Below are 27332 nucleotides of genomic sequence, written 5' to 3'. Positions count from 1 at the left end.
CAACATTTTGAGAAAACGACACCGGAATAGAATTTTGACGATTCCAACAACTCTGTATGATGATTTTGGACTTAGGAGCGTGTTTAGAATTGTATTTGGAAGTCCGTAGTTAAATTAGGTCTAAATGGCTAAAATAGGAATTTAAGTTTGAAAGTTTGACCGGGGAATTGACTTTTTGATACCGGAGTCGGAATCCAATTCTGAAAATTTTCATAGCTCTGTTATGTCATTTATGACTTGTGTGCAAAATTTGAGGTCAATCGGACTTGATTTGATAGGTTTCGACATTGAAAATGGAAGTTGGAAATTTTAAGTTTCATTAAGCTTGAATTGGAGCATAATTCGTGGTTTTTGCATCGTTTTATGTGATTTGAGGTTTTAAATAAGTTCGTATGATGTTTTAGCACTTGTTGGTATATTTGGTTGAGGTCCCGAGGGCCTCGGGTGAGTTTCAGATGGTTAACGGATCAAAAGTTGAACTTAAAACAGTTGTTGCAATATTTCTCTTCTGCTGGAAATTCTGGGCTATGATCGAGCCCAAGATCGAGACCCAAGATCGAGGCTCATGATTGAGGTCCATGATCGGACTTCCATGATTGGACTCCATGATCGGACTCCATTATCGGACTCCATGATCGAGGTCCACGATCAGACTCCATGATCGAGGTCTAGGATCGAGGTCAGCCTCGACAGATCTCTAAGTTATAAAAACATGGGGGCTTCGTCCCATTTGCCATTTTTGACGAATTGGAGCTTGAGGAGAGGCGATTTTGATATATTTTCAAGAAAAACCATTGGGGTAAGTGATTCTAACTCGGATTTGGTCAATATACATAAATATATCATTATTTTCACCATTTAATTAGTGTTTTGAGATTGAAATTTGGAAAATTTTTAGAAATCTCATAGAAACAAATTTTTAAGATTTCGATATCGATTCGGAGTCGGATTTGAGTGAAACTGGTATGGTTGGACTCGTAATTGAATGAATTGTCAGATCTCGTAACTTTCGCTAGATTCCGAGACTTGGGTTCCACGGACGAATTTTTAATTAATTTCGAGATTTTTATTGAAAATATAGTATTTTCTTATAGAATTGATTCCTATAAATTTTAGTGATTGTATCGAATTACTTTTGGTTAGAGTCGAGCCAATCGAAGTTGGATAATCGAGGAAAAGGCCTACTAGTGGATTAAATTGGAGCAAGACGAGGTAAGTCTCTTGTCTAATCTTGTGAGGGAAAAATTATCCCATAGGTAATTAAAGTAATAATTGTTGCTAATTGTGGGGGCTACGTACGCACGAGGTGACAAGAGTCCGTGTGTAGCTACTATTAATGCTAAAGTCCGGGTAGTTTAGGACTCAAAGCATGAATTACTTGTGTAAATTGTATTCTTTGTTTAATTAATATTATTTGATATATATATATATTGTGAATTGTTAGATAAAAATATTAAAGGATGAAAACCTCATATGCTTGATTTTCTGTTTTAATTAATTAATTGTTAAGAGAAATTGTTCATCCTCTCGAATTGATCTTATAATAAATATACTCTCTTTCCGGAGGTACATAAGAAAATGTTCTCCTTTTTTGTGGAGTGGGCCGAACGCCTCAGCAGGAGAGATGCATCTATGGATCGCGTCGCACGTCCCTCGTCAGTGTACATGACACTCTGGATCGGGCCGTACGACCTCGGCAGAAATCGTGCTTAATAATAATAATTACACGATACTTGGACAGTTTATTGTAGCTTATAAAGCTATTTGATAAATTGGAAATTTCTTGAAATTAAATTGCAGCTTGTAAAGCTATTTGATAAATTGAAAATTTTATTAAAATTGAAGGATTTAATTAATAGATTGGAAATTGTTGTATTTGAAGGATTTTTATTATTTCTGCTAATTGAATAAAACTATTGTTAACTCTGTGAATCATGCTAATTTGAATAATTATAATTTATTCCATTTATTATTGTTGACCCTTAGTGAGTGTCAAAGTCAGCCATCTCGCCTCTACCACTTCGAGATTAGGCTTGATACTTACTGGGTACACGTTGTTTACGTACTCATACTACACTTGCTGCACTTTTTGTGCAGGATGTGTGACAGATACTAGTGGAGGACCTATCATCGCACATTCTCGTTATCCGGGGCGTAGTGGTGAGTTGCCTTTCTGAGCCGTCCTGCAGCTACCAGTGCCTCTTCTTGTACTTTTAGTTCTGTCTAATTTCATTTCAGACAGTATTTGGAGTTTTGTATAATTTGCTAGATGCTCATACACTTGTGACGCCAGGTCTTGGCACACATTGGTAGAATTTGGTGTCTTATTATTTTTCTTGGATTTAAAATTTTATCGATATATGTTTAATTTATTAGTTGGCTTGCCTATCTGTAGTGTTGGGCGTCATCACGGCCTATAGGTGAAATTGGGTCGTGACAGACCAAGTAGGGCATAGCAAGAGGGTGTATTTTTTTTTTTTTTTCCTTTTTTAAAACCCCTCCCTAAGGGGTAGTTGGGATTTGAAATTTATAGGGTTTAGTATTCTAATTTTTTTAAGTTATTGGATTCTAAATTAACAATTTATATATAATTCAATAATTTTTTAATATAAATATAAAGTTTTGACAAAAATTACTAAATTTTGTCGAACCCGTATTCGAAGGGCTAGCTCCGCCCGTGGGCATAGCTACTAGTCAATTACACTGATCTGGCATTTTTCCTCTAACAGAACTTCCTATATTTAGAAAGTAAACAAAATCTCTAACCTCTTCTATTCAATCAAACCAGTTAATTCCCCCAACCCCTCTTACAGCATACTACCAAAAATCAAACCCCACTTTTTTCAAAGGTTCCCCACTTAGCCTATTGCCATCATCCTACTCGTTATCAAGAAGAATTAATTGTACTTTGTACACATGTCAGCTTCGATTTCTTTTTCTTTTTCTTTTTCTTTTTTCTTACAACGATGATGTTCTTGATAACTTTTGTACATATCTCTACTATTTCGTCAGGTAGGGGTGAACGCAGCAGTTCAATGGGTTTAGCTTAATCCGTATCTTTTTTTACATACATAAATATATATATATATATATATATATATATATATATGAAGATTACTAAAATTTTAATAGATATTACTAAACTCTGAGCCAATGATTGCAAAAATACAATGGATTTAGTAGTGAAAACATAAATATTGAATTCATCAAATTCAAACCATGAATATTTCTTTACCATCGACTATCCGCTACTCTCTGCGGTCAACTTTAAGTGAATTTTTGGCTCTTTTAACTCATATTAAAGAATTTATCTTTTAACATTAATTAACAATAAAATTGATCATATTAACCTCAATTTGCCCATTGAAAATATAACAAACTACTCATAGAGCTCTTTACTCCAAGGACAACTTTAGAAAAAAGAAGTTAATTTGTTCTTGATATCTGAAAAAATCAAATATTGTGAACCACAAGAAAAAGTTAAAAAATTACTCAAAGTAGACCGAAATGAGTTTTATCCCAAGTAGTCGATAATTCTATCAAGGATTATGTAGATAGCTAGGAAGAAATCATCTTTTTTAGTGTTTGATGGAATTTACTAGGAAACACTATTGAATACATAATTTAGAAAGGCCACACCCTGGTTTGCAATTTTTAATGCTCCTCTTTTGCATAAAACATTCTCAGGAGTCAGGACTATAATAAAAACCAACTGCCAAAAAGGAAGAATAAACGTGCTTAGCAATAAGGGTTAGGAGTGAAAACCAAGAGGCACGCTTTGGATTGAATCAAGGAGACAGGACCACTGACTAGGATTCACAAGTACTAAGAGGATGTCCCTTTTGTGCGTTGTATTGCTGACTGCTTTTACATTAAATAATTAAGGTCCTCTCTTTTCTAAGATCTCTAAAAAATGTGAATTCTCAAGTACAAAACTCGAAATTAAATACAATTAAACGTGCAGGTATAAAGTGGTAATCACTTTTAAGCTTCCGATCTTAATCATAGCCCTTATTATTACTTAATTATGGTCTTTATTTCTAATTCATGGACTGGTCCTACACTTTTTTTATTATAGTGGATTTCATTATGATGCTCATAATTAAGGGAGTTACTACCAATTACAGAAGCTTTAAAGTATGTAATAATGAGTTCATGATGATAAGGATCAAGGATCTTTAAGCAGTAAAGATGACTCATAGTTATATCATGATGAAATAATGATGAGTCCCACTGTATATAAGTTCTCTCTTTCCAAAAATACCTTTAACATGCATTAACGGCACAAAATATTGCTAGTCATGTATTTTTTTTTTTTTTTGAGTGTAAAATATATTTATACAAGGTAATTAAAGGTAAATTTCTGTAATAAGCATTAATTTAAGTAAAAACAGAAAATAATTGTTATTACGGTTAAATTCATTGATATATTGTAAAAAGATTCACTATTAGTTTATATAGTAACTTAAATTAAATCCTTTTAAATTGGTAGACGTAATACATGATTTTTTTCCCCTCACAAATTCACTGATCGAAGCCTTTTTTTTCTCTATTCATATATCCTAACAATAAGACGTAGTCGAATATGTTTATATTTTAAGAGTTACATGTGGGAAATTATCGTACCAATTGAACAAGCCCTTATTTGTTCCATGCAAAGACACAAAATTATCAACTCCAACAAATAAGCAGAAATAATTCTAAGCCCCATCTGATAGAAAACTGAGGGGAGGAAGAAAAAATTAACCTCCGTCCGCAGAGTAATAACGACAAAAACAAAGGGAATAACAAGAAACTAAAAAGGTTTTTACACTACAGATTAGTAATTTATTCTCCTTTCCTCTTGAATAATTTGTTCCGTCAGTAAAATAAAAGACCCCATGTCAACTCTTGGGACCATGAATTGGATTAGGGTTTTGGAGAGGAAAATGTGGTAATTGCATGGGAAATGGATAGTTGAATGGTATTGAAGAAAAAGGATCTTGTTTTTGGCCTATGGCTTCTAAAGCTTTAACTTGTGACCTTAAAAATTTCAAATAATTTGCAGCTTCGTCAAGCATCGATGCTGTATCCATTTTGCTTCCTCCTGGAACTAGCCTCTGCAAAACCCTAATTTTTTCACTTATTCTTTCTCTCCGTTGCCTCGCCGCGACCGTCTGTGGATCCGTTGATATTCTCACGTTCTTCCGTTTGGGCTTCTCCGGTGCTTCAGGCCCGAAGTTCACGGGCCTGAATGCAGCGGCCCGGTATATCATTTCTTTCATTTGAGCAATTGCCTCTGGATCCGGCTCTTGATCTATTGAAGATGCCGATGAGCTAGCTTGTTGAAAATTAATGTTCGATGAACTTGGACGTGGCTTATTGTAACTTTCTGTTATTAATCTGGGCTTCTTGGATTTGGCTTGCTTTTCCGAAATGAGCTGAAAATTACCACAAGCTCCATTTAACGAATCTGAGTCGAATAGATTGAACTCACTCGGAGAATTCTCAAGAGCTTGATTGTGGCTTCTCTTGTTATACTTATGATTTGGAGATGATTGTGACACCGTCTCATCGAGCTCATTACCATTGATGGGCTTGTATGGTTTTCGTTTTCTTTCTTCTTCTTCAAGTATTTTATGTCCAGACGGACACGTCAAAAGCTGTTGATAACCTGGCGACTGCTTCAGAGCTTGAGATGAGGCATTGTGTGTAGACTCACCAGAAGAGTTGAAATTCCACAAGCTTTTCGAATTATCAGCAAATATCATAGACATTCCATCATCTTCGATTGATGTGTCCGTGTTGTTGGTGGTGGTGGTTGCTGAGAGTAAGCAATCAAGGGATTCCAAAGAGCATGTGTTTGAGAGTAGTTTATGTGTTGGCTTAATCTCTTGAACATGGTCATTAGAGCTAAAATCCGACATTAGGTCATTTAATGCCATTGGATTATTCCCACTGATGTAATTAGGCACATTTAGTATAGGGAAAGAAGAAAAGCCATTTTCAACACAATCCCGGCTTAGATCTGCTGCTGATTTAGCAGCCATAGAATCAGCAGCCAATCTTACAGCAGCTTCTTGACGCTGTGGCATGTTCCAATTAGAAATTACGTGTATTGGATCAAATGAATCTCCAAACTCCTGAAAAACTGGACTTTCATCCCAATTCAAACTCTCCATTATATCAATACTACTTTTGCAATAGTCAGACCACAGGATCTTCAATACCTGAAAAAAATGTGAGTCGTGGATAAATGAACTGTTCTACTGAACCTAATATTTTATTTAAACGGAGCGAAAATGTGTGTTTGTGAAAAAATACTAAAATCCATCAAATACTTAATTTTGAACCAATAATAAGTTGCAGATGCAATGGATTCAATGTTGATAACGAAATTATTGAACCCATCAAATTTAAATTTTGGATTATCCTCTGCATGAAAGTGAGAAGTCTTGGATAAGCTTTATGATCTAATCGAATGAAATTTTATAAAAGAAAAAAAAACTTACAATTAAATTAGCTGCAGCCTGCAGGCGAAAATGATGGCCTTGTGTGACAGACTGATGAAATCTTGAAGGGTTTCTGTATTTAGAATCACAGCTTTTAGTAAAACGCAGAAGTACTGGCTCTAACAACCATATTCTTGATTCGTATAATCTGAGATAATATACAAAAATAGATATTGCTAACGTCAGTTTTAGCTACTAGCTATATATACAATTTGTCAGTTGTATAAAAAGAGAAGCCATCAGAATCTCGGAACTGGTCAAAAACTTGCAGAAATGAAAAACTTAGCAAAAGGAAAAGATAACGAAGCAGAAGATGACATATTTACCATATAACAGAAAACTGCAAGCTGTTGTGTGAAAGAAGAGTTAGTTTTAATTTAGCTTAGCTTAGGCAGCAATATTGGAATGCCAAAATTCTTGACTCCTTTTTCAATATGTTGGTAGGAAGACATTAGCTAATTATATATATCAAGAGGAAGAAAAAGGAGTTGTATTAGTTTGAATTAAATAATTGGGAAAATAATATTGGTAGTACTTGTATAAATAAAATAAGTACATAGTTGAAACAGTTGACAGGAGAAGTAATGTTTTTTTTAGGAGAAGATAAGGCGTTTTGGTCAGTTTTGGTGGGGCTGTAAGAGTATAAGTTTTGCAGATGGGGAGCATGAGATTTTTGAGATGCGGTTTGAATTTATATTTGTTTATTTATTCAGTCAGTTGATTGTTGTTTTTTCTTAATTAATTAAACTATTAAACGTTTTAGGAATTGAGAAAAGCTCTGACCACCTCCTTTTTGGTTTGCTTAGTTGCTCAGTTTGTTTTTCCATGCGTGCTGTTAAAAAAAAACCACAGGTACTTTTAAGCAACTTTAGGATTTGAAAAAATTTTCATCTCCTTTGAAAAGACTCCCACTAATCACAGCTTTAATCATAACATTTTTGTGTTCCTGTGACTTTTTACTTTATAGTAAAAGTAACTTCAAGGTCACCGAGGGTCAATCATACCCTTTTAATTGCTAATGGCAGATGAAAAGGTACTTTGTTGAGGAAAAAAAAGAGAGATGAAAAAGGTACTTTGTTGAGGGGAAAAAAGAGAGATGAAAAGATACTTTCTCTTTTCTTCGTTCGCAAAGAGTAAACGTAAATTCAGAAAAGCACACAAAATCCACACCGCAAAAAATGGAAAAAAAAGAGAGAGATACTTTTTCCCCTGTCGGAGTTTGGACTTTGGAGTAGTTGATTGGGCAGAGCTGTAGACGAAAATAATGTTGTTCTTCAAAAGAAAATAGACATAAAACATGACCTATGGTAGCGATAATTATCTAAGACTATATATGAAAGCAACAGTTTAATCCTTCAACTAATACGGGATACTTAATACTACCCCATATGCAGATTGCGTGAGGCGGATCTAAGATTTATTGACTGCGGGTACCATTTTCTATCATTAGTGAAAGAGATTGGATTAGAGTATACATTTAGTCGGTTCAATCCGTCTTGAATTGATTCAATTCGGTTGGTTCGATCCACTGTAAATTAATTTATTTTGATTTACAAGATTTTTGGTGCATAAATAAATAAGTGATCACCAAATTAAATAAGTTTTGTCTAATTCAATCTAAAAATCTTCCTACAAGTGAGCACCAAGTCAAATGTATTCAAAAAAGGCTATACCCCTGCCTAGACAAAGAGGATTTCTACCAATTTAAATTCTATTGAATAATGTGATTAAAAATATAAAATAAAAATAAACTTCTAAATTAGCAAATACACCCCTTCAATCTTCAATGACTAGATTAATATTATGTGTATTGATGCCATCATTTTAGAAAATTTTGGAAATCAGGGAATAACATTATATGGATAAATAGAGAAAATAATAAAGATCACATTCACACAAAATTTTGAAGATTTTGGAAAAAAGGGAAGGAAAAATATAATTTAATACATAATAAAATGGGGTTGTATAAACAAAGGACATATAAAGATGCATAGATTAAAAAATAATAAAAAATTTGAGAAAGAAATGAAAGAAAACGGAATATGCACGAACACAGATAAGGGAACTCGCTTTAAAAACTAATGGAAATCCATCTTGCGTCCTTAGTTTGGAAGTTCAGCAATTTAGCCATGGCATCTGGAGTCAATTTTGCACTTTGGGTGCAAAGCTTTATATATATCTAATCGTTTCAATGTAAACCGGTACATATATAAAAATTTAAGGAAGAACTTTTGGTGATATTAAACTTTACAACTCAATTATACATGTAAAGTTATAGTTATTATATATTACAACTCTAATTGTTCTCCAAGTCCATAATCTCTATGATACAATTTAAGTTCTATATACACTTACGATATAAATAATATTTATACAATTAATATACTTATTAAATTATTATAAATAAATAAGTATCATTTGATTATATATAACATTAGCAAACTAGTTATAAATACCATTATGAAATATACATGATCTTGGACAATCTAAATATTTTAAATTATTGAATGAAATATATATTAGTGAATTTTGACTTGTGATGATATGTAATTTACTAATTTACCAGATATATATATATTTCATTCAATAATTTCAAATATTTAGATTGTCCAAGATCATGTATATTTCATAATGGTATTTATAACTAGTTTGCTAATGTTATATATAATCAAATGATACTTATTTATTTATAATAATTTAATAAGTATATTAATTGTATAAATATTATTTATATCGTAAGTGTATATAGAACTTAAATTGTATCATAGAGATTATGGACTTGGAGAACAATTAGAGTTGTAATATATAATAACTATAACTTTACATGTATAATTGAGTTGTAAAGTTTAATATCACCAAAAGTTCTTCCTTCATTCATTATTCACAACTTCATGCCACTGAAGATTTCGTAAAATAAAATAAAATAATGGACTTATATTATATACTACTACAATAACATTTAGAAAGAATAATCAATCTTGCAATGTTTTTGTACGTGTGATAAAGAAGTAAAGAAATGGCAGTAGTGGGATAGTTCAGGAGCCAGAAAGAAAGATATTGGCAGGCAAGCAAAATGGTTAGGAGTCAGAACTCAGAAGCTAAGTGAAGATAACAGAAGCTGAGCAACTTGTTTCCTACGACTTTGTCTTTTCACGTCTTATCTCTCACTCACATTATTCTTCCTTCTATATATATATTTTTTATTTAATTTTCTTGTTTTATCTTAGAAAGAGAAGAAAATATCGAAGTATTTTTTCAGAAGAGAGCATCTAAAATCTCTGAATCCTACCCACATGCACCCCATCATTACAGCTCAATGAATGGGTTGCCATAGCAATTTGCTTCTTTCTGTATCAATTTCCACCCCCTTCTCTATATCATTAAACAGATTTATTTTTCCTACTTGTAATTGTCAACGCTCATGTTTTTCTTCACCTTGTAGTTTACTTGTTTCATATCATAAGTTGTTGAAACCAAACAATAATCATTTGACAGCAATAAGCTCGTAATAATAATGTGAGCTATGCCCCATTTGATACTTACGTATAATAATTAACACAATGGTGCTCTAGCCAATTTGTCGGGCACTTCAACTATTTCATCAAGTACTCACATTGAGTGTCATTTGCTCACAATAACTTAATTAATTCAAATGACGTCTTCCATAATTTTAATTTATCCCACTTTATTTATCACTTATAAGTTGTAGTAACATTTTTTTTTGTTGTAAAGCTAGCCAACTAGGACATTGTATCTTGCAAATGAAAGACAGAGCGAAAGAGCGAGAATTCGGTTTGGATGCAACAATAAATCTGCACGTAACAAGGAATTATAGATGTTAGTTGAACGAGTTTCCTACTTTTGTTTAATCACTCATTTTTAGTTTAAGTTCAAAATATTGACAATATAAAGTATATTTACATAATCATATCACTAATCATAAGGTAACTATATTTAATTTTTTATGATTAACATTCATTGATAATTTTATAATATAATAACTACTATATTATAGTAATATTTTCAATTACACGAACAATATATACATAATTAATTTTTTAAACAACAATGCATAAAACTTAGCTTTATTTTAACAACTCCTACTTTAATGCACGTACAGGTCATGAATTTAAGTTGCTTCAAGCCTCCAAAGCTTGTGTCATTTGTCCGTGGGGCTATCAGAAGTTTCCCTGAGATAGAATCCAAATGATGTTTGGATTTTAGTTGGAGTAAAAGACAACTCCAATAAATTAAACCAGAACAAGAAAAACAATGTATAAGTGGACAAAATTGTTATTAATATGGCTATGCATGCATCAACAATAACGGTTTACAAAATTTAATGTGCCAATTCTTTTTCTCTTTCTTTTCCCCGTCAAAGTTTTAAATATATATCTTAGTATATATTACAACAACATCAATGTTAGTTCTGGAGGTCGAACAGTTTTTCACGAAATCGGATAAAGTTCTATTCACTTAATATCTGTATCCTAATTAATTAAGCGTTCAAATACCTTGTTTAGTTTAGTTAGTTCAAACATTGTGCTCATAATGTTTAGATAAAAGCTTTTCGATATAAAAATAATAATTACATGTAATCATCAGAAAGTTAGTTCTGGATCTAGTTCATATTTCCATTTTAATAGTTTTATTTGATTAAACTATTAAGAGAAGAAGTGAAAGGTAAACTGAATCTTGGACCGCAAAATACAAAATTCAAGGGCATAACATCTAACGAAGAAAAAATTAAAGCTACATGCATGGATGAAAGCATTTTTACCATCCGAAAATTGAGTAATAGCAAAAGGGTATTTCGCTTTACAGAAAAAAGAAGCAAAAAAGGTAATTATTTTATGATATCTTATACTATATGATTAAAGTATAAGTACTTGATTTGTTCGGTCAGATATAAATGTATCATATTATATTGAATTAAGTGGTGACGCTTTTAAAACTTGAGAGGACTATTACTACTCTACTATATATAGTAGGGACCAATTTTAATATGATGTCCTGAATTTAAGAGATGACTTTGGAGTTTTTCTCAATTTTAGACGGTGGAATTTTGAAATGAAAGTAATACATCTAATTTGGGCCGATTTCAGATGTGAGCCTCTTTAAGATGAGTGGTTCGGCCCACATAAGAGAGTGGTCCATCCATCCACACGTAAATGTCAGCATCCAAAGTAAATGCCTCTAATAAGATGCCAAAAAATAAATAAATAACAAAAATAAAAATAAAATAAAAAATAAATAAGAGGCCGATGTGAGTTGTCGGCTCAGATGACGTCACTTTCAGGCCGGTTGATCTAACGGCTCGGCTTTGCCCACTGGGACCCACAAATACCACAAATCGTTTCTACTATAGTAGAAGTAGTATAAAATTCTTATCCTTGAGGTCCACACGTGAACCCAATGCCTTAGTACACGTGGAAGGAATTTAGTGGTTATTTACAGTACCAGATAGGCATCTCCCACATGGGAAATCAATCAGAGCCGCTGATTAGGACCATCAGATCTGATCAAGAGAATCCCATTGATTCTCTCTCTCTCTCTCTATAAATTACTAGCATAAAAATTATTGCTTTGTTTAATTTATTAAGTATTGTTTGATATCAGCAGATGATACGCATGATTGATACTAAAATTAGTTTAATCTTAATTCTCATGACAGCAGTAAATTACTTGTTTAGGTTATCTTGTTAGATTTCCTTCTATTCCGAATCATTTTGGTTTGTAAAAGATGAGTTGACATTCCTAAATCCATTGTAATCTAGTAGTAGTGTTTGTTTAGTTTAACGATGACCTAAAGAGGAAATATAAGTATCTAAGACACTGGTTTGATCTTTTTTACTTAATAAGATTTTGATATTAGAAATTATACGAAAAGCACCATTAGGGGTGGAGCTAGGTGGAGCCGACGGGATTCAATTGAAATACACTGCTAAATAGTAAATAGGATAAAATAATTTTATAATTTTATATAAACGGTTGAATTCCTCCCACATACGAATAAGAAAGATTCTAATGTAGTGGCAAAAGTTTATGAAATCCCTTATATGAATTCATAGCTCCGCCACTATCCATTATTTTTTTAAAAAAAAGATATTAATTCTCTAACAATAGTAAGTCATATAAATTGGAACTAATGTAGTAATAATTTGATCAGAAATCAACTGAATTTTTTTGAGGTGAATTCAAATAATATATTGATCTAGGACGAAAATTAATTAAATAACCTGAACAACAAATACATCAAGTTAACCCAACTTACTTATAACTGAGCCATAATCGTTGTTTGTTTGTTGTTGTTGTCTCACATTAGATGAGTTAAATGTAGAAGATTTCAAGCCAAATTAGGATCTGTAACTCGGTCCAACATTAGCGAATTTGAGTCATTTTAGACCAAATTGGTCAGAGTGAATGCCTTAAAATGGGAACTGGCCCATCATCGCCAACTTTGTGGAGCTGTTTTTTCTCAGAGTTCGTGCTACCATTTACTAGAAATGAAGAACCACAAGTCGGCAAGATAGTACATAAAAAGAATAAAGGGGAGGGCCAACAAACAATTCAATTCTCTGTATTCAATTTCTTTTGCATTTAGAAGTGTTGTTGGTGTATATGCATTGTACAGTACCCAGTGTCAAATTCAATGACCTTAGCCCCCAACGACCTCTTTTGTCCGAATCCCTCAAACTGATCAAGTGGTCATGTGGAGAAGGGGGGGACTAGGTTTATCCCTTTCACAACGTTCTGTCACTTTCTCCAACATTTTCTAGAACTTAACCCCATGGCTCCACTACAACAGTTACAACTGGTAGTATTAAAATCCATTTCTGTTCCAGTAGTATTCGTAAAATTCCCAAGCTGGCCACTCCTAGGGCATGACAATGACCTCTCCACCAACCAAGTTCACATTTGACTAATAAAACAATGCATACCTTGTCAATGCTAAAATTCTAACCATCATCGTCAAAATATTCTTACGACTCCAGAAAGAGAGGCATTAGTGCACTAAAATACATTCAACTGCATGCATAAACCAAGTATCGAGGGTCTTTGGAAACAGCCTATATCTTCACAAGGTAGGGTAAGATTTACATACACACTAACCTTCCTAGACTTCACTTGTGGAATTACACTAGGTCTGTTGTTATTGTTGTTGCATGCATAAACCAAGTCTAAAACTCTTTACTCTGCTATCAAAGAATAAGACCAGCAATGGTCTTTTTCTTTATAATACGTGCATGCAAGAGATTCTATTTAGTGCAAGTTGCAAAGTGAAAGTACGGAATCAAACTCAGTTTCATTCGCGCTTAATAAAGCAATACGAATTTAACTTCAAACATATGCATTCATTTAGCACCCCGTCCAATGTGAGATGAATTGGTATGTCAGCTCAGGGTTCATCTATTAGCAAAAGAAGTGAGATATGTCTCACTCAAGTTTGTTTAGCGTGACAATCGAGTAATAAGAATGCAAAACTTTGGATTCCAGGTGCAGCAGAAGGGTCAAAAGTATCTCACAACATCCTGCCCCTCAACATTGCTTCTGCTTTCCTTACCTGCTTCAGGGGTCCAATGATGAAAACCTGATCAATCGGCGAAGATTGGTGTTATACATAGCAATCAACACCCCAAATCCATAACAAAGAAAAAGAAGCAAGCCATCATTCTAGTTAGCTTGCACTTTACTTCGTTTCCCATGCTGATATTTACGTGCTAAAATGCAAGTCTCGGGCAGGCATCCATTTTATCAGAGCGAGGCGAATAAACCCTGGGACGTGTTTATTTAATAGTCATGTCGTAGCGATTAACAAGATGCAAGTAATTCCTTTTCTTTTCTTTGAGATGGTAACAGATAACAAGATGCAAGTAATTCTAGTCAAAGTTTATTATTTTAGTGATGAATTATAGTATTGTGAGTTGTTTTTTGATTTGTTAACTTGTTGGAAGCACACAGTTATCGAGTTGTATTATGCAATTGTAAATTATTTCTATAAGGCTAAAAGTTATTTTTTGATTTGTCTAAAACTTTGTTGAATCTCAAACCAAATTCAATAATGAAAAGAGTAGTCTTTGAATAGAATTTTAAATTATAGTACTATAAAGTATTTCAAGATTTCAAGAGGCACAGATACATTTCTTTCTACGCTGATATTCCTCCTTTTAATGTTTGGGTTGTTTGGGAGGGTATTTTGCTTCATATAAGCTTCACCCTATACTAGGTAATTGCCCGTCTAACGGCTCTGCAGTAATCACATAGACCAATGTGACTCTTTGGCTAGACACCAGCACCAATGTAAATTATCTTGCAAATGTAATAAATGTAATGATAATGCTAAAAGTTTTTTTTTCCTTTGAAATGGATGATAATGCTAAAAGTTAAAGAAAGTTGATGAATTTAGCGGAAGGGTCGGTGGGATCCCGGCCAACTTCCTCCCTAGCAATGCATGTGAATGGGGATAAGTACACCAGAACTTAAGTACTAATTTTGAACTGCAAACTTGTAAATGAATTGGCCTACAAAATTGAAATCATATGAGAGGAAGAAGTACAATGTATCCCTTCCTTATATGAATGACAATCTACTTCAGGTAATAATTCAAAAGTAGGAGTTACATGTTTAAATTTACCAACCTTGTCTGGCGTCCCCTTTAATCCACCGATTAGGATTTCTGCCCTGCAAAATGTTTCATATTAGGACCCACTAAACCAGCAAACAAGAATGATGATAGGGAGAGAGTATTACTTGCATGATTCTTTGATTGACAAAATCGAGGACCCTTTTCTACCAATAACGCATCCCATTTTCCTGGGTGGCACATCAAGTACTGACAGAATCTCCTCTTCCAAAGTATCTCTTGCCACATTGAGGAACTCTGACAGGATGAATCACAGTTTAGCAGAAATGCACTAACATTTTATTGGTTAAGATCATCTCTCAATTTGATAATATACAAACTTTCACAAATTAAATTTTCAAAATTATGTCCTATTTTAAATTTGTATAGTATAAGCTATGTCAGTCAGCCTTCCACCTACATGCATCACATCTGATACTTCTTGTGTTATACTTTTGATGGGGCAGCTTAGTTTTCCACTAACTTAGAGGTGATCAAACAAGGCAAAAATCAGGACAAGGCCGCAAGGCTTTAATATAGTTATGAAGGATAAGAAACTTCTCCAATTACATAAGAGAATATCCAAACAAAATAACATGTGAATTCTGGTATCACTATGTATTCATGGCCTTGGTAGACAGCTCGAGATCACCTGGAATGGAAGGGATTGCTGGCCAATCAGCATATCCATTGTCACTAATGCAGAAACACCGACAACAAAGTGAACCACGAACTGCAAGTCTCCACAATGATTGTTCACTCAATTTCTCCATCATCTTATGGAATATGTATGGAAGAAAGCGAACATCATCAGCAGCCGCACGGACCATCAGCTCAGATAATGGTCTGTAAGTCCAAAACTGAGGATCCTGTAGAAAAGGAACCAAGCAATGTGATTCTACAAGCTACATAAGCAAAGACACTGTGCATAAAAGGGATAACTAAGCCGGAAAGAAGCTCCATATAGTTAATCTAATACTAAAATTAATTTGAGAAGTGAAAAGTTGCCATCATGTATAACTAACTGCACAAAACCTGAAGCTTTGGGGCAAGCATGTTATCAAAATACAAGACCATTTACTTGGGATCGGCAACTATTTTGAAGAGCATATATAGAGTTAATTGGAGCAATAAACAACGAAAATCTTGTCAAAGAACTCATCCCTTGCCAACTCTAAATACTAGGTGATTATTTGCCCATAGCAGGGATTTGGGGGATGGCTTTCTTTTTTTCTTCTAATTATTCTTTTGTTTGGGGGTGGGGAGAGGCATAGTAAGACTTTGGTTTATTTTCTCACTGTGTTAGTTCCTGAAGACTACTTGTTGACAGGTGCCTACTTGGTGATTCTTTCCACATATAATTCATCTTGTTTTTCGACTACCAAAGTCTTTGAGAACCCCTTGGCAAAAGGGTTCAAAGAACTTTCTCAAAATGATCTTTTCTCCAATAAAATTATTTAACTGTGGTCTGGGAATGATAACCAAGGATGCATGTTCCACATGGAAGGCATGTCAACTGAAGAAAGAAATTGGTAAAACAGAATTCAACCTCCCTCAGAAGGGAACGGACTTCTTTTTTCTCAACGTATGATATACCTGCAATCACATAAAAGAGATAGAAAGGAAAAGAAAGCCAATTAGCAACTTAATCTCTCCATGAACTTCTTTTTTACAACCTAGAAGTTTTCCATAGCAAGCTTTTTCTAGTCATGAGCATCATTAAAGTTCATTGCATGCCCTAAGTTTTATGAGCAAAAACTAAAGGCAGAGAGAAGAGGTGGTTAGAGTTAGAAGTTCCACTGGAAGTGCAAAATATAGTTGAGGTTATATTGTGCTGTGCACCGTAGAATTTTTGCTTCATTTATTTTTGCTCTTTACATTTTGAAGTTATGAACTAGCCAGAAAAATGTTAATTTTCCTTTAGAGATTCTTCTTCCTCCCTTCCCCACCTCAGTCCTCCCCACTAATTACATTACATGTATTCATTACCATGACAACTCAAAATATGCAAACTAATTTGTTCCCTAGTCAAAACTTACAGAATAGAATCAATTTCCAATGCCATCTCTCTAAATGTATGGATAACAATGTACAATGGTGTAAAGACATTCCTCAAAGAATGAGATGCAGTTCAAAGAGGACACTTTGCAATTCTTTTCCTCTCTTTTATGATTAAAAACCATAGAGCAAGCATAATCAATGCCAAATCCGAGATAATGGCTGCCCTTGTTCAGCTGCCATTTTCAAAAATTACAAGAATTGATATTTTTGACCAAAAACCATAACCAGTGACATTTGGATATTTTATAGATTTTGCTTCTCAAAACCAAATCAAAACATTTCCAGGAATCAAAATAAAACCAAACTTAGCTGGTCATCCAGAAGGAGTATTTGCATTTAACCACTCAACATTCATATATTTGGTGCAGTCACCACATGGGAAAAGATAAATAGAAGCTGAACAGGGACATAGTACCACAATAGCGTGGATCTGCAAGAAGCCGCACAAAGGAGATATGGTCATCCGGTGCCCTCTTCTTCCCCAACTGTTCCTCTATCAGATAATATGCTATCTGTACAACATAGAAAAATAAACAGTCACTGAGTAGAAAAGCAACTTTGTTTTGCTGTTGGAAGTAAGTTAATGTTCAGGAGTGCTTTGCTTTAAACATAACCATGTCTGGAATAAGGAATCAGTGGAAATGATTCATTTTATCACACAAGATAGATTTTTACTGCATTATGGAAGAAGTTAACATCAGCGGCAGCAACTAAAAGAAAAGCATCTCATTAATGGCTCATGTTCAGTCAGCTTCTAAAATAAGATACCAACTCCAGTCAGTTGGAGGTCACAAAAAGTGGTGCAGTAAATTAAACAAAATATAGCGAGAATATTATCTAGCTGAGGCAATGTAGAAATCAAAACTATCATGGCTGGGAAAAATCAGCACAATCCAGGTGATCATTACTAAGAAAGATATCTTACATATGAGGTGGTAGAAAGGAAAACATGCAATGAGTATGCAAAGGGCCCGATTAAGCAGCAAGAGCGTAATGTCTGAATCACTTAAACTTTCGTTAAAAGGTATCTAACCGGATAATAGGAGAAACTAGTAGCCAATAGCTTAAAAGAAAATACCAGAAGCTAACCTGGGTATCCATAACATTGTGCAACTTGATATCACACTGATAGTATAATGCCTGAAAAAGAAAGAGGAATTATATGCAACAAAAATGATAAAAGAGAGAAAAGAGATACAAGATTAGGAGGCTAAAAGAAGTTCTATAAGACCTCACTATCCCGTTTGCAGTCGTGAATAACTTTTGTGACATACGTAGACTCAAGAGCAGGCTTACAGGCATTAATCAACTTTTTCCCACCACGAATTGCATCAACCAGGTAAATAGCATCCGGAAAAGCAAGCTGTCAATTTAAATGAGGAAAGGTCAACTAGAAGGTGAATAATATGGTCAAGCCCCACTCAAAATTCTATGATAAAACCTATAAACTAGTGAAACTTAGCATGGAATCACCATGCAACGCCAAAACAGTCAGTTTACACATCTTGCAATTTGTGCACTAAGATATTGGACTTAGGACGCAGAAAAGACAAGCTTTAACCAATGCTCAAAATGGTTGAGCTTGGGTTGACAGGGGGCTTGGTACAAGCCTTGACATATGAAACCCAAGCACTGAATCCATTAATTTGGAAAAAAGCAGGTAATGAGTTTGATTTGGATGCCCAAAGTCTAAAAGATAGGCAAGGGAAGTTTAAAAGATAATTGTCTGAATTATGCAACTTGTAGCTATGTTTTTTTTTTTTTGCTTTGCAAGAAAACAGATATTCAATTAAAGTTACTCCTAATAGACTTACAGAAAGCTACTATTGAATAACATCAGAATATTGGCAGTTCAAGTGAGGCACAAAGTTGGAATATACTCAGAACATGTAGGAATTGACAAATACCTGCACAATACAGAGAGTTCCATATCGACTGAGGCCAACACCCTCGCAGTCAAGTCCAACAACCAACTCATTTTTTGGAGAAGGGTTGAGAAATGTGGCTGGAAGTTGAGATTCATGGGTGACGATATAAATGGGTACTGGTTTTAGAACTACTTCATGATCGGCATGCCTACCACCTGCTCAAATGCATGATTAAGTGATAAGAATATGTCAACCTGTACAGTATATGTATAAAAAAGGGAACAAACTAAATTTCCCGATTGGAGCCCTAATCACATCCCAAAACCAGTTAGGACAGTAGAAGTGTTGGAAAATAGTAGGCACACATAATTTTACCCTAAGTTAACAACATAGTAGTAAAACTAAATATTGAGCATAAAAGACCACCTGAATTGGAGGACGGTAGAGGAATGTAAGTTTGGTGAGGACTAGGTGCTAAAGCCATATGATTGAAAATTTGAAATTACCACCAGCGCAACAATCAGTTTTAACATCAAAAACTTTTTTGTCTACGATTATACATTCATGTTCACAAATACTGCTGTTGTTGATGTTTTTATTCAATGGATATAGCAAAAAAAGAAGCAGTGAAGAGGCTATAAAAACCTGCAGAACGGTACAATGCGGGCGTCTCTGCTCAGGCCTCAGGGCATGCGCCTTTTGCTTGATACTTTTGCCGTACTCTTTCTGTTTCTCTCGGGCGGAGCCGTCTGCGTGTTATGCCCTTGTTCTGACACTTTGTCGTATATTGGAAGTTGTATAAGAATGGCAATCAAGTCTTGAGACTTCTTTTTTAAAAAAGGAATTTATTCTAAAAGTATAAATGTTCTTTTTCTTGTTGCAAAGTAATGCTCTTAATTAATGTGATGAAGAAGATTTTTTAATGCTGTAAGGTTATTAGTGTCACTTGTTATGAAAAGTTAACATGTCATATAAAAAATATTTTATAGTATATTAAAAAAAATTATAAATATTGTTAGGATATAAGAATTTGAGGTGTATTTAAGTTATAGACACAAATAATACTATTTTTTTTAATTTTATTAATATAATTTAACTGGTTATAATAAGTTCTCGCTCTATTTTTCGGTTACCATAACTTGTTTGATACGAAGATTTATCGATTGTTGTAAGTCAATGTAAAAGAACTATGCATTGTGTGGGCCCAAATGGGCCCTATGTAATATATTTTACACCATAGTTTTCATTAAGAATTATCCCTCAGCAAAATTAGTAGTTCCTTTTCAATTTTTTGTAGCAAAACAATAATTATGTTTTACTTATTGCATTCTTCCCTTTTGCACCCCACCCATTTCTTTTTATTCCGTAACAAATGTCACACCCTTTTCTACCCTCAAAGAATATATGTGTTATGTATTGTTGTGGGTTAAAGAGTTTTTTCAATTAAAGTGACAAACTTGAATGGGGATTATTTTGTTTATAGAGTCGCCACTTGGAATTTAGTTTTTTGGTGTTCCAAGTCACCTTTTATTTGAATCTCTAGTCAAAGAAAGGTTTGACTCTATTATTATTGGTCTGCAAAAAATAAAGTCCGGGTAAGGAATTCTGTTGACCGGGGAGAAGGTGTAAGACATTCCCCGAGTCCCGTGGTTCTAGCACGGTCGCTTTATTGACTACATTTGGCTTGACTTAATTTTGGACAAAACTGTAATTTATATGATTTTTATGTTTCACCTATCCACTTCTATTTTTTGATTATAAAAAATGGATAATATTACACTGTCATAATCACGTTGCGCAAGCGAATGCATGATCGAAAAACAAAATTAATTAACTCATCATAATTGCGCCTCGCAAGCAAATCAGAAATCATGACAACCAATTATTTGTGGTACTTTTGAGAAATTACTATATTTGAAAATATTAATTCTTAAAAATTATTAAAAATCAACTATCGCGCTACGCAAGCGAATCCGCGATTATAGCAAATGATTAATTAAATTAAAAATTAACTAAAAACTAATGGATATGACATGAGATTATTGAATTAATTTAATAAAAATAATATCACACTACGCAAGCGAGCCCGTGAAGTTAAAGCGTGCCTACTAATTGCCTAGCATTTAAATTAATTATTAAGGAGACTAAGTTGTAAAGTTATTTTAATAAAAGAAAATTCTGATTTTTATTGAGATTATTTGACTAAAATAAAAATATGAAAAGTTGGGCTAACTTGTTATTTTAAAGAGTGGACAACCATTGATTTAAGAGGGAATGGGCCAACTATTTGAGTAGCAAAACTGATGACCCTTTTTTAACATGCTTTGGCATTAGGCCAGCCCTTGCTTATTAAAAATAAAAATGGGCCAGATTTGTTATTAGTGAAAATGGGCCAACATATTAGTTCATTTGGCCCTTTATTCTTGTTAGCCTAATCTTATTAAATACTACTAAACTAATACATTCTGCCCACTTTCAAACTTTTTATCAAGTTTTTAACAATTGTTTTTTGTACAACATGATCAAGATTCTCATAAAATACTACTTAAAGGTTAATAGAGAAGTGCTAAGAGGTAATAAATAAATAAGGCAAAAAAGGTCATGGATTTAACATTGTGATCCAAAGCTTGATTTCAAGATTGAAACCTCAACATTCATCCATATAGTAAAATTTTCTTGCATATGTTTCAAGTAATCTAAACATGCTCAAATTCTCATCAATTGCTATTAAATAATCTGCATTACAAAATTTAAAGGTTACTTGGGTCGCAGAAAATAAATATAGCAGTGAAGAATGAGAGCTTAGCAATAGAAAGCGACAGAGAACAACAACAAAATCAGCAGAAATCCAGCAGCAAATCGTGTTTAAATAGTCCGAAAACTTTAGAGAAGAAACCCAGAACTAACTCTAAAGAAGACTTCTACTTTTCTAAAGTTTGCACTCTAAGATCCACTCACAAAGCGCAAAAATTTTCAGCTTAATAAAGTGTTCAGCTGCTGATTTTTTGTTTAACCATATGTGTGTGTTCAAGCAACTCTCAAGATCTCCCTCAGTGTAAGATAGAGTGTGTCCTCTTTATAGGAGAAGAGCAGCCATTTAAATAGGCAAATAAATCAGAATTTTTGGACAGATTTTGGTTCACCAAAAGTCTATCCAAAAGACTGACTTTGTGTGCTAAACACTGTTCAAAAGCTGTCAAAAAGTATTGTATTTGTCACCACATAATAATTTTTTAGTTTTGTACTCCAAAGTCTTTGCAGAGTAAAAACAACCAAACTTGTACTATTCTTTCTTTAATTTCAGCTTTTATCAATACAAAATTCAAATACCCAAATCCAATAAAAATAAATTCACTAAGCACTTGAAACTTTTATCATAAACTATCATGACTAAGCGGATAGCAATTTCAAAACTAATAAATAACTAATTATCAGTGATTAATAACTATGAACGACTAAGCTAACATAGATTAAACACAACTAATAATAATAATAATAATAATAAATAATTAAAAAAATCATAAATTATGCTAGACATAAACTAAATACAATTAGAAAAAATAGACAAAGGAAACGAGAATAGGGGTATACCAAACGAGAGCGTTCGGAGTGGTCGTCGGAATTTGGCCGGATTTTTAGTTGCCGGATTTTCGGGATGGAATTGACATCAATAGGTAGGTCTTGATGAGCTCTATCCTTTGATGTAGGTATTGTGGGGTGGTAGTGGCCGGAACTTCAAGATTTTGGGCAAAAAAGTGGAGGCTAAAGTTTCCTAGGTCTAAAATTCAAGGAGTTTGAGGGGGTTTTGAAGGATTTGGTTTGGAGATATGGAAAGAGGAGGTTGTGGAGATTACATGGTGTGAATTTTGGGGTGTTTGGAGGTTGCCCGCCACCGGTGGGCGATTTTTCCGGCGGGCGGCAACGGTGGCGGGGGCGGATATGGGAGAGAGAAGAGAGAGAGGAAGAAAAAAAGAATTATGGGGGAAATGAGGGCATTTTTCAGATTTTTGAGGCTTTATATACCTCTTGAGAGATCAAATATGGACCATTAGATCAAGGAGTGATCAATGGGTGAGATTTGATCTTGGGTCACTTAATGAAACGACGTAGTTTTGAGGCAAAACTACGTCGTTTCAGACCCTTTCAAGGACATCCCCTTATCTTGCACTTTTGGCCACTTTCTCTTTCAAATTTATCCCAATTTCTTTCTTAATCCTACTTATTAAACTAAATTTACACAAATAAATTAATTAATTAAGTAACTTATTCAAATGATCAATTAACTATATTAATTCACCAATTGAATAGTTAGTTAATTCCTAAAATGCACAAATAAAGAAAGAACTATTTTTTGGTATTTTTATGATAGGAAATATGCAATCAAAGACACAAAAATTGGGAAAATAATTAACGTAACAAAACACTAATGACTTTAGGAGGTGTTAAAATAGTGCAAAAATTAGGTATTCACAACTGCCCCTCTTTGCTCGAGAATATGAAGAGTTTTCGTGCAAAGAAAAGTAAATGTCATGGCTAATGTTTGCTCACATATCACTCCAATGAAGAAATTTTTGAAAAATGGTGACCGAACCCTGCTTCCGAGGTTGCTTACATATCCTTGTTTAGAGAAATCAGGTCAGTGTAGTTCTGAGAAAATTTGGTAGCTGGGACTACCGGACACTAGATTTAAGACTGTTGTTGATGTTGTTACTGTTACTTGCTGCTTACATCAAAAGGAAAAGAGAAGAGAACTACATATGTCTGCAAACTAAGAGTTACAAAATTCCTAATCTATGCGTCTTGTGGAGTCAAATCTTGATTCTTGACCCGCTCACTTGTGTTGTCCTTAGACTGAATCTTGATACTCTTTGAAGAAAAGATTATGGCTTATTCTCGGTCACTCGCCTTCCTGATTCGAAATTGAGAAGATGAATCTTGAGATGCTGGGTCAGTGACACATTATCAAAATTAACTCCAACTATCTTGTGATCGAAAGATTTCTTTCTTCTGATGAGAAACTGAAACCGCAAACTTTAATCGTCACAACATGTGCTATACGGCAGGGCCTGCAAATCCATCAAAGACAAACAAAACGAATAAAATTTCCTGCCCCAGTTTGGCACTGAAAAGTTTTTGCGAGTTATTGGGTAAAGCTTCAGATCAGCTTATTTTATTTGAAAGATGCAAAAATGAAATTAAAGGCTCCGAAAAGGATGTTCTTATCTTAGGTATAAAATTGATATAACTTGGACTTAGGAGGTGCGTGTCCCATAGGTATCATTGGAATGACTGTGAGATTGAAGGACTCGAACAAGGAATTGCGTCTCCTTGGAATAATGACTCATATTAGGGAGTGCATCTCCTATTAGAATGAACACAGTTGACTCAAGCTAGGAAGTGCGTCTCTTACGAGTGAGGTTGAATGACTTGGACTAGGAAGTGCGTCTCCTAGGATTGGTGGTTTGGATTAGGAAGTGTGTCTCCAATTGGAATGACTCAAGCTAGGAATTGCGTCTCCTACGAGTGAGGTTGAAGGACTTGGAATAGGAAGTGCGTCTCCTACGATTGGTAGTTTAGATTAGGAAGTGCGTCTCCTATTGGAATGACTCAAATGAGGAAGTGCGTCTCCTACGAATGAGGTTGAAAGACTCGGACTAGGAAGTGCGTCTCCTAGGATTAATGGTTCATATTAGGAAGTGCGTCTCCTATTGGAATGACTCAAACTAGGAAATGCATCTCCTACGAGTGAGGTTGAAAAACTTGGACTAGGAAGTGCGTCTCCTAGGATTGGTGGTTTGGATTAGGAAGTGTGTCTCCTATTGCAATGACTCAAATAAGGAAGTGCGTCTCCTACGAGTGAGGTTAAAAGACTCGGACTAGGAAATGCATCTCCTAGGATTGATGATTCAGAGTAGGAAGTGTGTCTCCTACGAGTGAGGTTGAAAGACTTTGAGGGAATGTAACCAGGGGTTGGCTCCCTATATCACTGAGAAAGAATGTAACCAGGGGTTGGCGCCCTGTATCACTAAGAAAGAATGTAATCAGGGGTTGGCGCCCTGTATCACTAAGGGAGAATATAATCAAGGGTTGGCGCCCAAACTAAGAAGTGTGTCTCCTACGAGTGAGGTTGAAAGACTTGGAGGGAATGTAACCAGGGGTTGGCGCCCTGTATCACTAACAAAGAATGTAACCAGGGGTTGGCGCCCTGTATCACTAAAGGGGAATATAATCAAGGGTTGGCGCCCAAACTAGGAAGTGCGTCTCCTACGAGTGAGGTTGAAAGACTTGGAGGGAATGTAACCAGGGGTTGGCGCCCTGTATCACTGAGAACGAATGTAACCAGGGGTTGGCGCCCTGTATCACTAACAAAGAATGTAACCAGGGGTTGGCGCCCTGTATCACTAAGGGGGAATATAATCAAGGGTTGGCGCCCAAACTAGGAAGTCCGTCTCCTACGAGTGAGGTTGAAAGACTTGGAGGGAATGTAACCAGGGGTTGGCGCCCTATATCACTGAGAACGAATGTAACCAGGGGTTGACGCCATGTATCACTAACAAAGAATGTAAGCAGGGGTTGGTGCCCTGTATCACTAAGGGGGAATATAATCAAGGGTTGACGCCCAAACTAGGAAGTGCGTCTCCTACGAGTGAGGTTGAAAGACTTGGAGGGAATATAACCAGGGTTTGGCGCCCTGTATCACTGAGAACGAATGTAACCAGGGGTTGGCGAATGTAACTAGGGGTTAGCGCCCTGTATCACTAAGGGGGAATATAATCAAGGGTTGGCACCCAAACTAGGAAGTGTGTCTCCTACGAGTGAGGTTGAAAGACTTGGAGGGAATGTAACCAGGGGTTAGCGCCCTGTATCACTGAGAATGAATGTAACCAGGAATTGGCGCCTTGTATCACTAACAAAGAATATAACCAGGGGTTGGAGCCCTGTATCACTAAGGGGGAATATAATTAAGGGTTGGAGCCCTGCATCAGTGAGAAAAAATGTAACTAGGGGTTGGCACCCTGTATTACTAAGAGAGAATATAGACAGTGATTGGCACCCTGTGTCGCTGAGAGAATGTAACCAAGGGATGACGCCTTGTATCACTTAGAGAGAAAGTAATCAGGGATATGATACCTTGTATTAAAGTGGATCCTCACTAAGGATTAATGTACCTTAGGTTGGAAAATACAACTAGGAATTGGTGTACCCTATACTCAACATGCGACTAGGGTGTGTTGCGCCCTATGTCAAAATGGAACCTCAACTAAGGACTGATATACCTTATGCTGGAAAATGCAGTGGTTGATTATGTGATTATATGCATATCTAGAAAGAAAAAGCACATACTTTGAAGAATTTACCTTTGGTGACATTCGTCCTTTGAGAACTTCATTTCTACACTACTTTGTTTCCTGCTTCAAATAAAGAAAGATTTGTGAGTTTTTAAAGTAGTGGTCGGTTTGTGGCCTTGATGCCCTGAGTAGTCTGAATTCATGGCGACCTTCTAAAGAAGACCTGATTCTTTCAGCGCTGTACTGAGTTGCTCGGATAATGTGTATTGCTTTCTGGAGATCTTGGCTTTCTATCGTTGCCCCCGACTATTTCGTACCCGGATGTCACACACCCTTTGGCGATTTTTTTAATTTATTTTTAAAATCAATTTTGATTATCTGTGCCCGATATCAGTTTATGTCTGTGGTGCTATCAGCTTTGCCCATGAAGCAAGTCTTGAGACCTTTTTGATTTCTTAGAAACACTTTGTTCAGCTTATTAGAGGAAATCACAGTTGGATTTGTGCCTTCGTCAACCGTGTATGCCCCACATCATTTGTTTTGCACTTTTGAAAAATGGTGACCAATTTTGTGGCCCTTTCTTTGTTGGATTTCTAAGCAAATAGACCATCAAAGTTTTCTCTTTGGAACTTCCGCTTGCATGAACCCTCGGATCTTGTTAAACTTCAACAACTTATTGGGCATGTTTCTCCCTGGGTATATCCTCTTTGATGTGCTGGGATAGACAGTTAGAAAGCTGGTAACAGATTTTGAAATCATTTCTCTTTTGTTTTTACAAAAACTGACTCAAAATAATAATGCAAATGAACAAAATGACGCGATGTAAAAATGAGAAAGAATAGTATTTAACTGAAAATGCCATTTTACGGGGAGAGAAACAAAGAATGGGCTCTTTTGAATATGGTAGCCAAACTTTAATGATCATGACATGCATTTTGGATTGAGCGGCTAAATCTATCCAGCCAATCTACCCTTTCTACTTGTTGTTCCCTTTCGTCTT

At 34.9% G+C, this 27332-nt stretch overlaps 2 protein-coding genes across 4 annotated transcripts; both read right to left on the bottom strand.

Annotated features, from left to right (window-relative positions):
- Positions 1–4729: 4729 nt before the first annotated feature.
- Positions 4730–6932, bottom strand: LOC107789384 (transcription factor bHLH87-like). 3 transcript variants are annotated; one of them, XM_016611178.2, is made up of 3 exons: positions 6818–6932; positions 6492–6564; positions 4730–6209 (listed from the first exon to the last, which is right to left on the bottom strand). In XM_016611178.2, exon 3 carries the CDS (start codon positions 6159–6161, stop codon positions 4884–4886), a length of 1278 nt encoding a protein of 425 aa, XP_016466664.1. In that variant the 5' UTR covers positions 6162–6209; positions 6492–6564; positions 6818–6932; the 3' UTR covers positions 4730–4883. The 3 variants fall into 3 exon arrangements, with proteins under 3 accessions (XP_016466664.1, XP_016466665.1, XP_075107224.1); XM_016611179.2 differs by having other exon boundaries at positions 4820–6209; positions 6492–6639; positions 6818–6925; XM_075251123.1 differs by lacking the exon at positions 6818–6932 and having other exon boundaries at positions 4820–6209; positions 6492–6662.
- A 6846-nt stretch (positions 6933–13778) lies between these two features.
- Positions 13779–19679, bottom strand: LOC107789383 (uncharacterized). The gene is made up of 10 exons (XM_016611177.2): positions 19470–19679; positions 19083–19258; positions 18407–18538; positions 18265–18315; positions 17591–17687; positions 16664–16710; positions 15767–15983; positions 15243–15372; positions 15131–15173; positions 13779–14082 (listed from the first exon to the last, which is right to left on the bottom strand). Exons 1-10 carry the CDS (start codon positions 19525–19527, stop codon positions 14014–14016), a joined length of 1020 nt encoding a protein of 339 aa, XP_016466663.1. The 5' UTR covers positions 19528–19679; the 3' UTR covers positions 13779–14013.
- Positions 19680–27332: the final 7653 nt, after the last annotated feature.

Source organism: Nicotiana tabacum, chromosome 4, assembly GCF_000715075.1.
Source record: "Nicotiana tabacum cultivar K326 chromosome 4, ASM71507v2, whole genome shotgun sequence".
Taxonomy (NCBI): domain Eukaryota; kingdom Viridiplantae; phylum Streptophyta; class Magnoliopsida; order Solanales; family Solanaceae; genus Nicotiana; species Nicotiana tabacum.
Note: the sequence above shows the minus strand (reverse complement) of the source record. Positions and strands in the feature narration are given on the sequence as shown.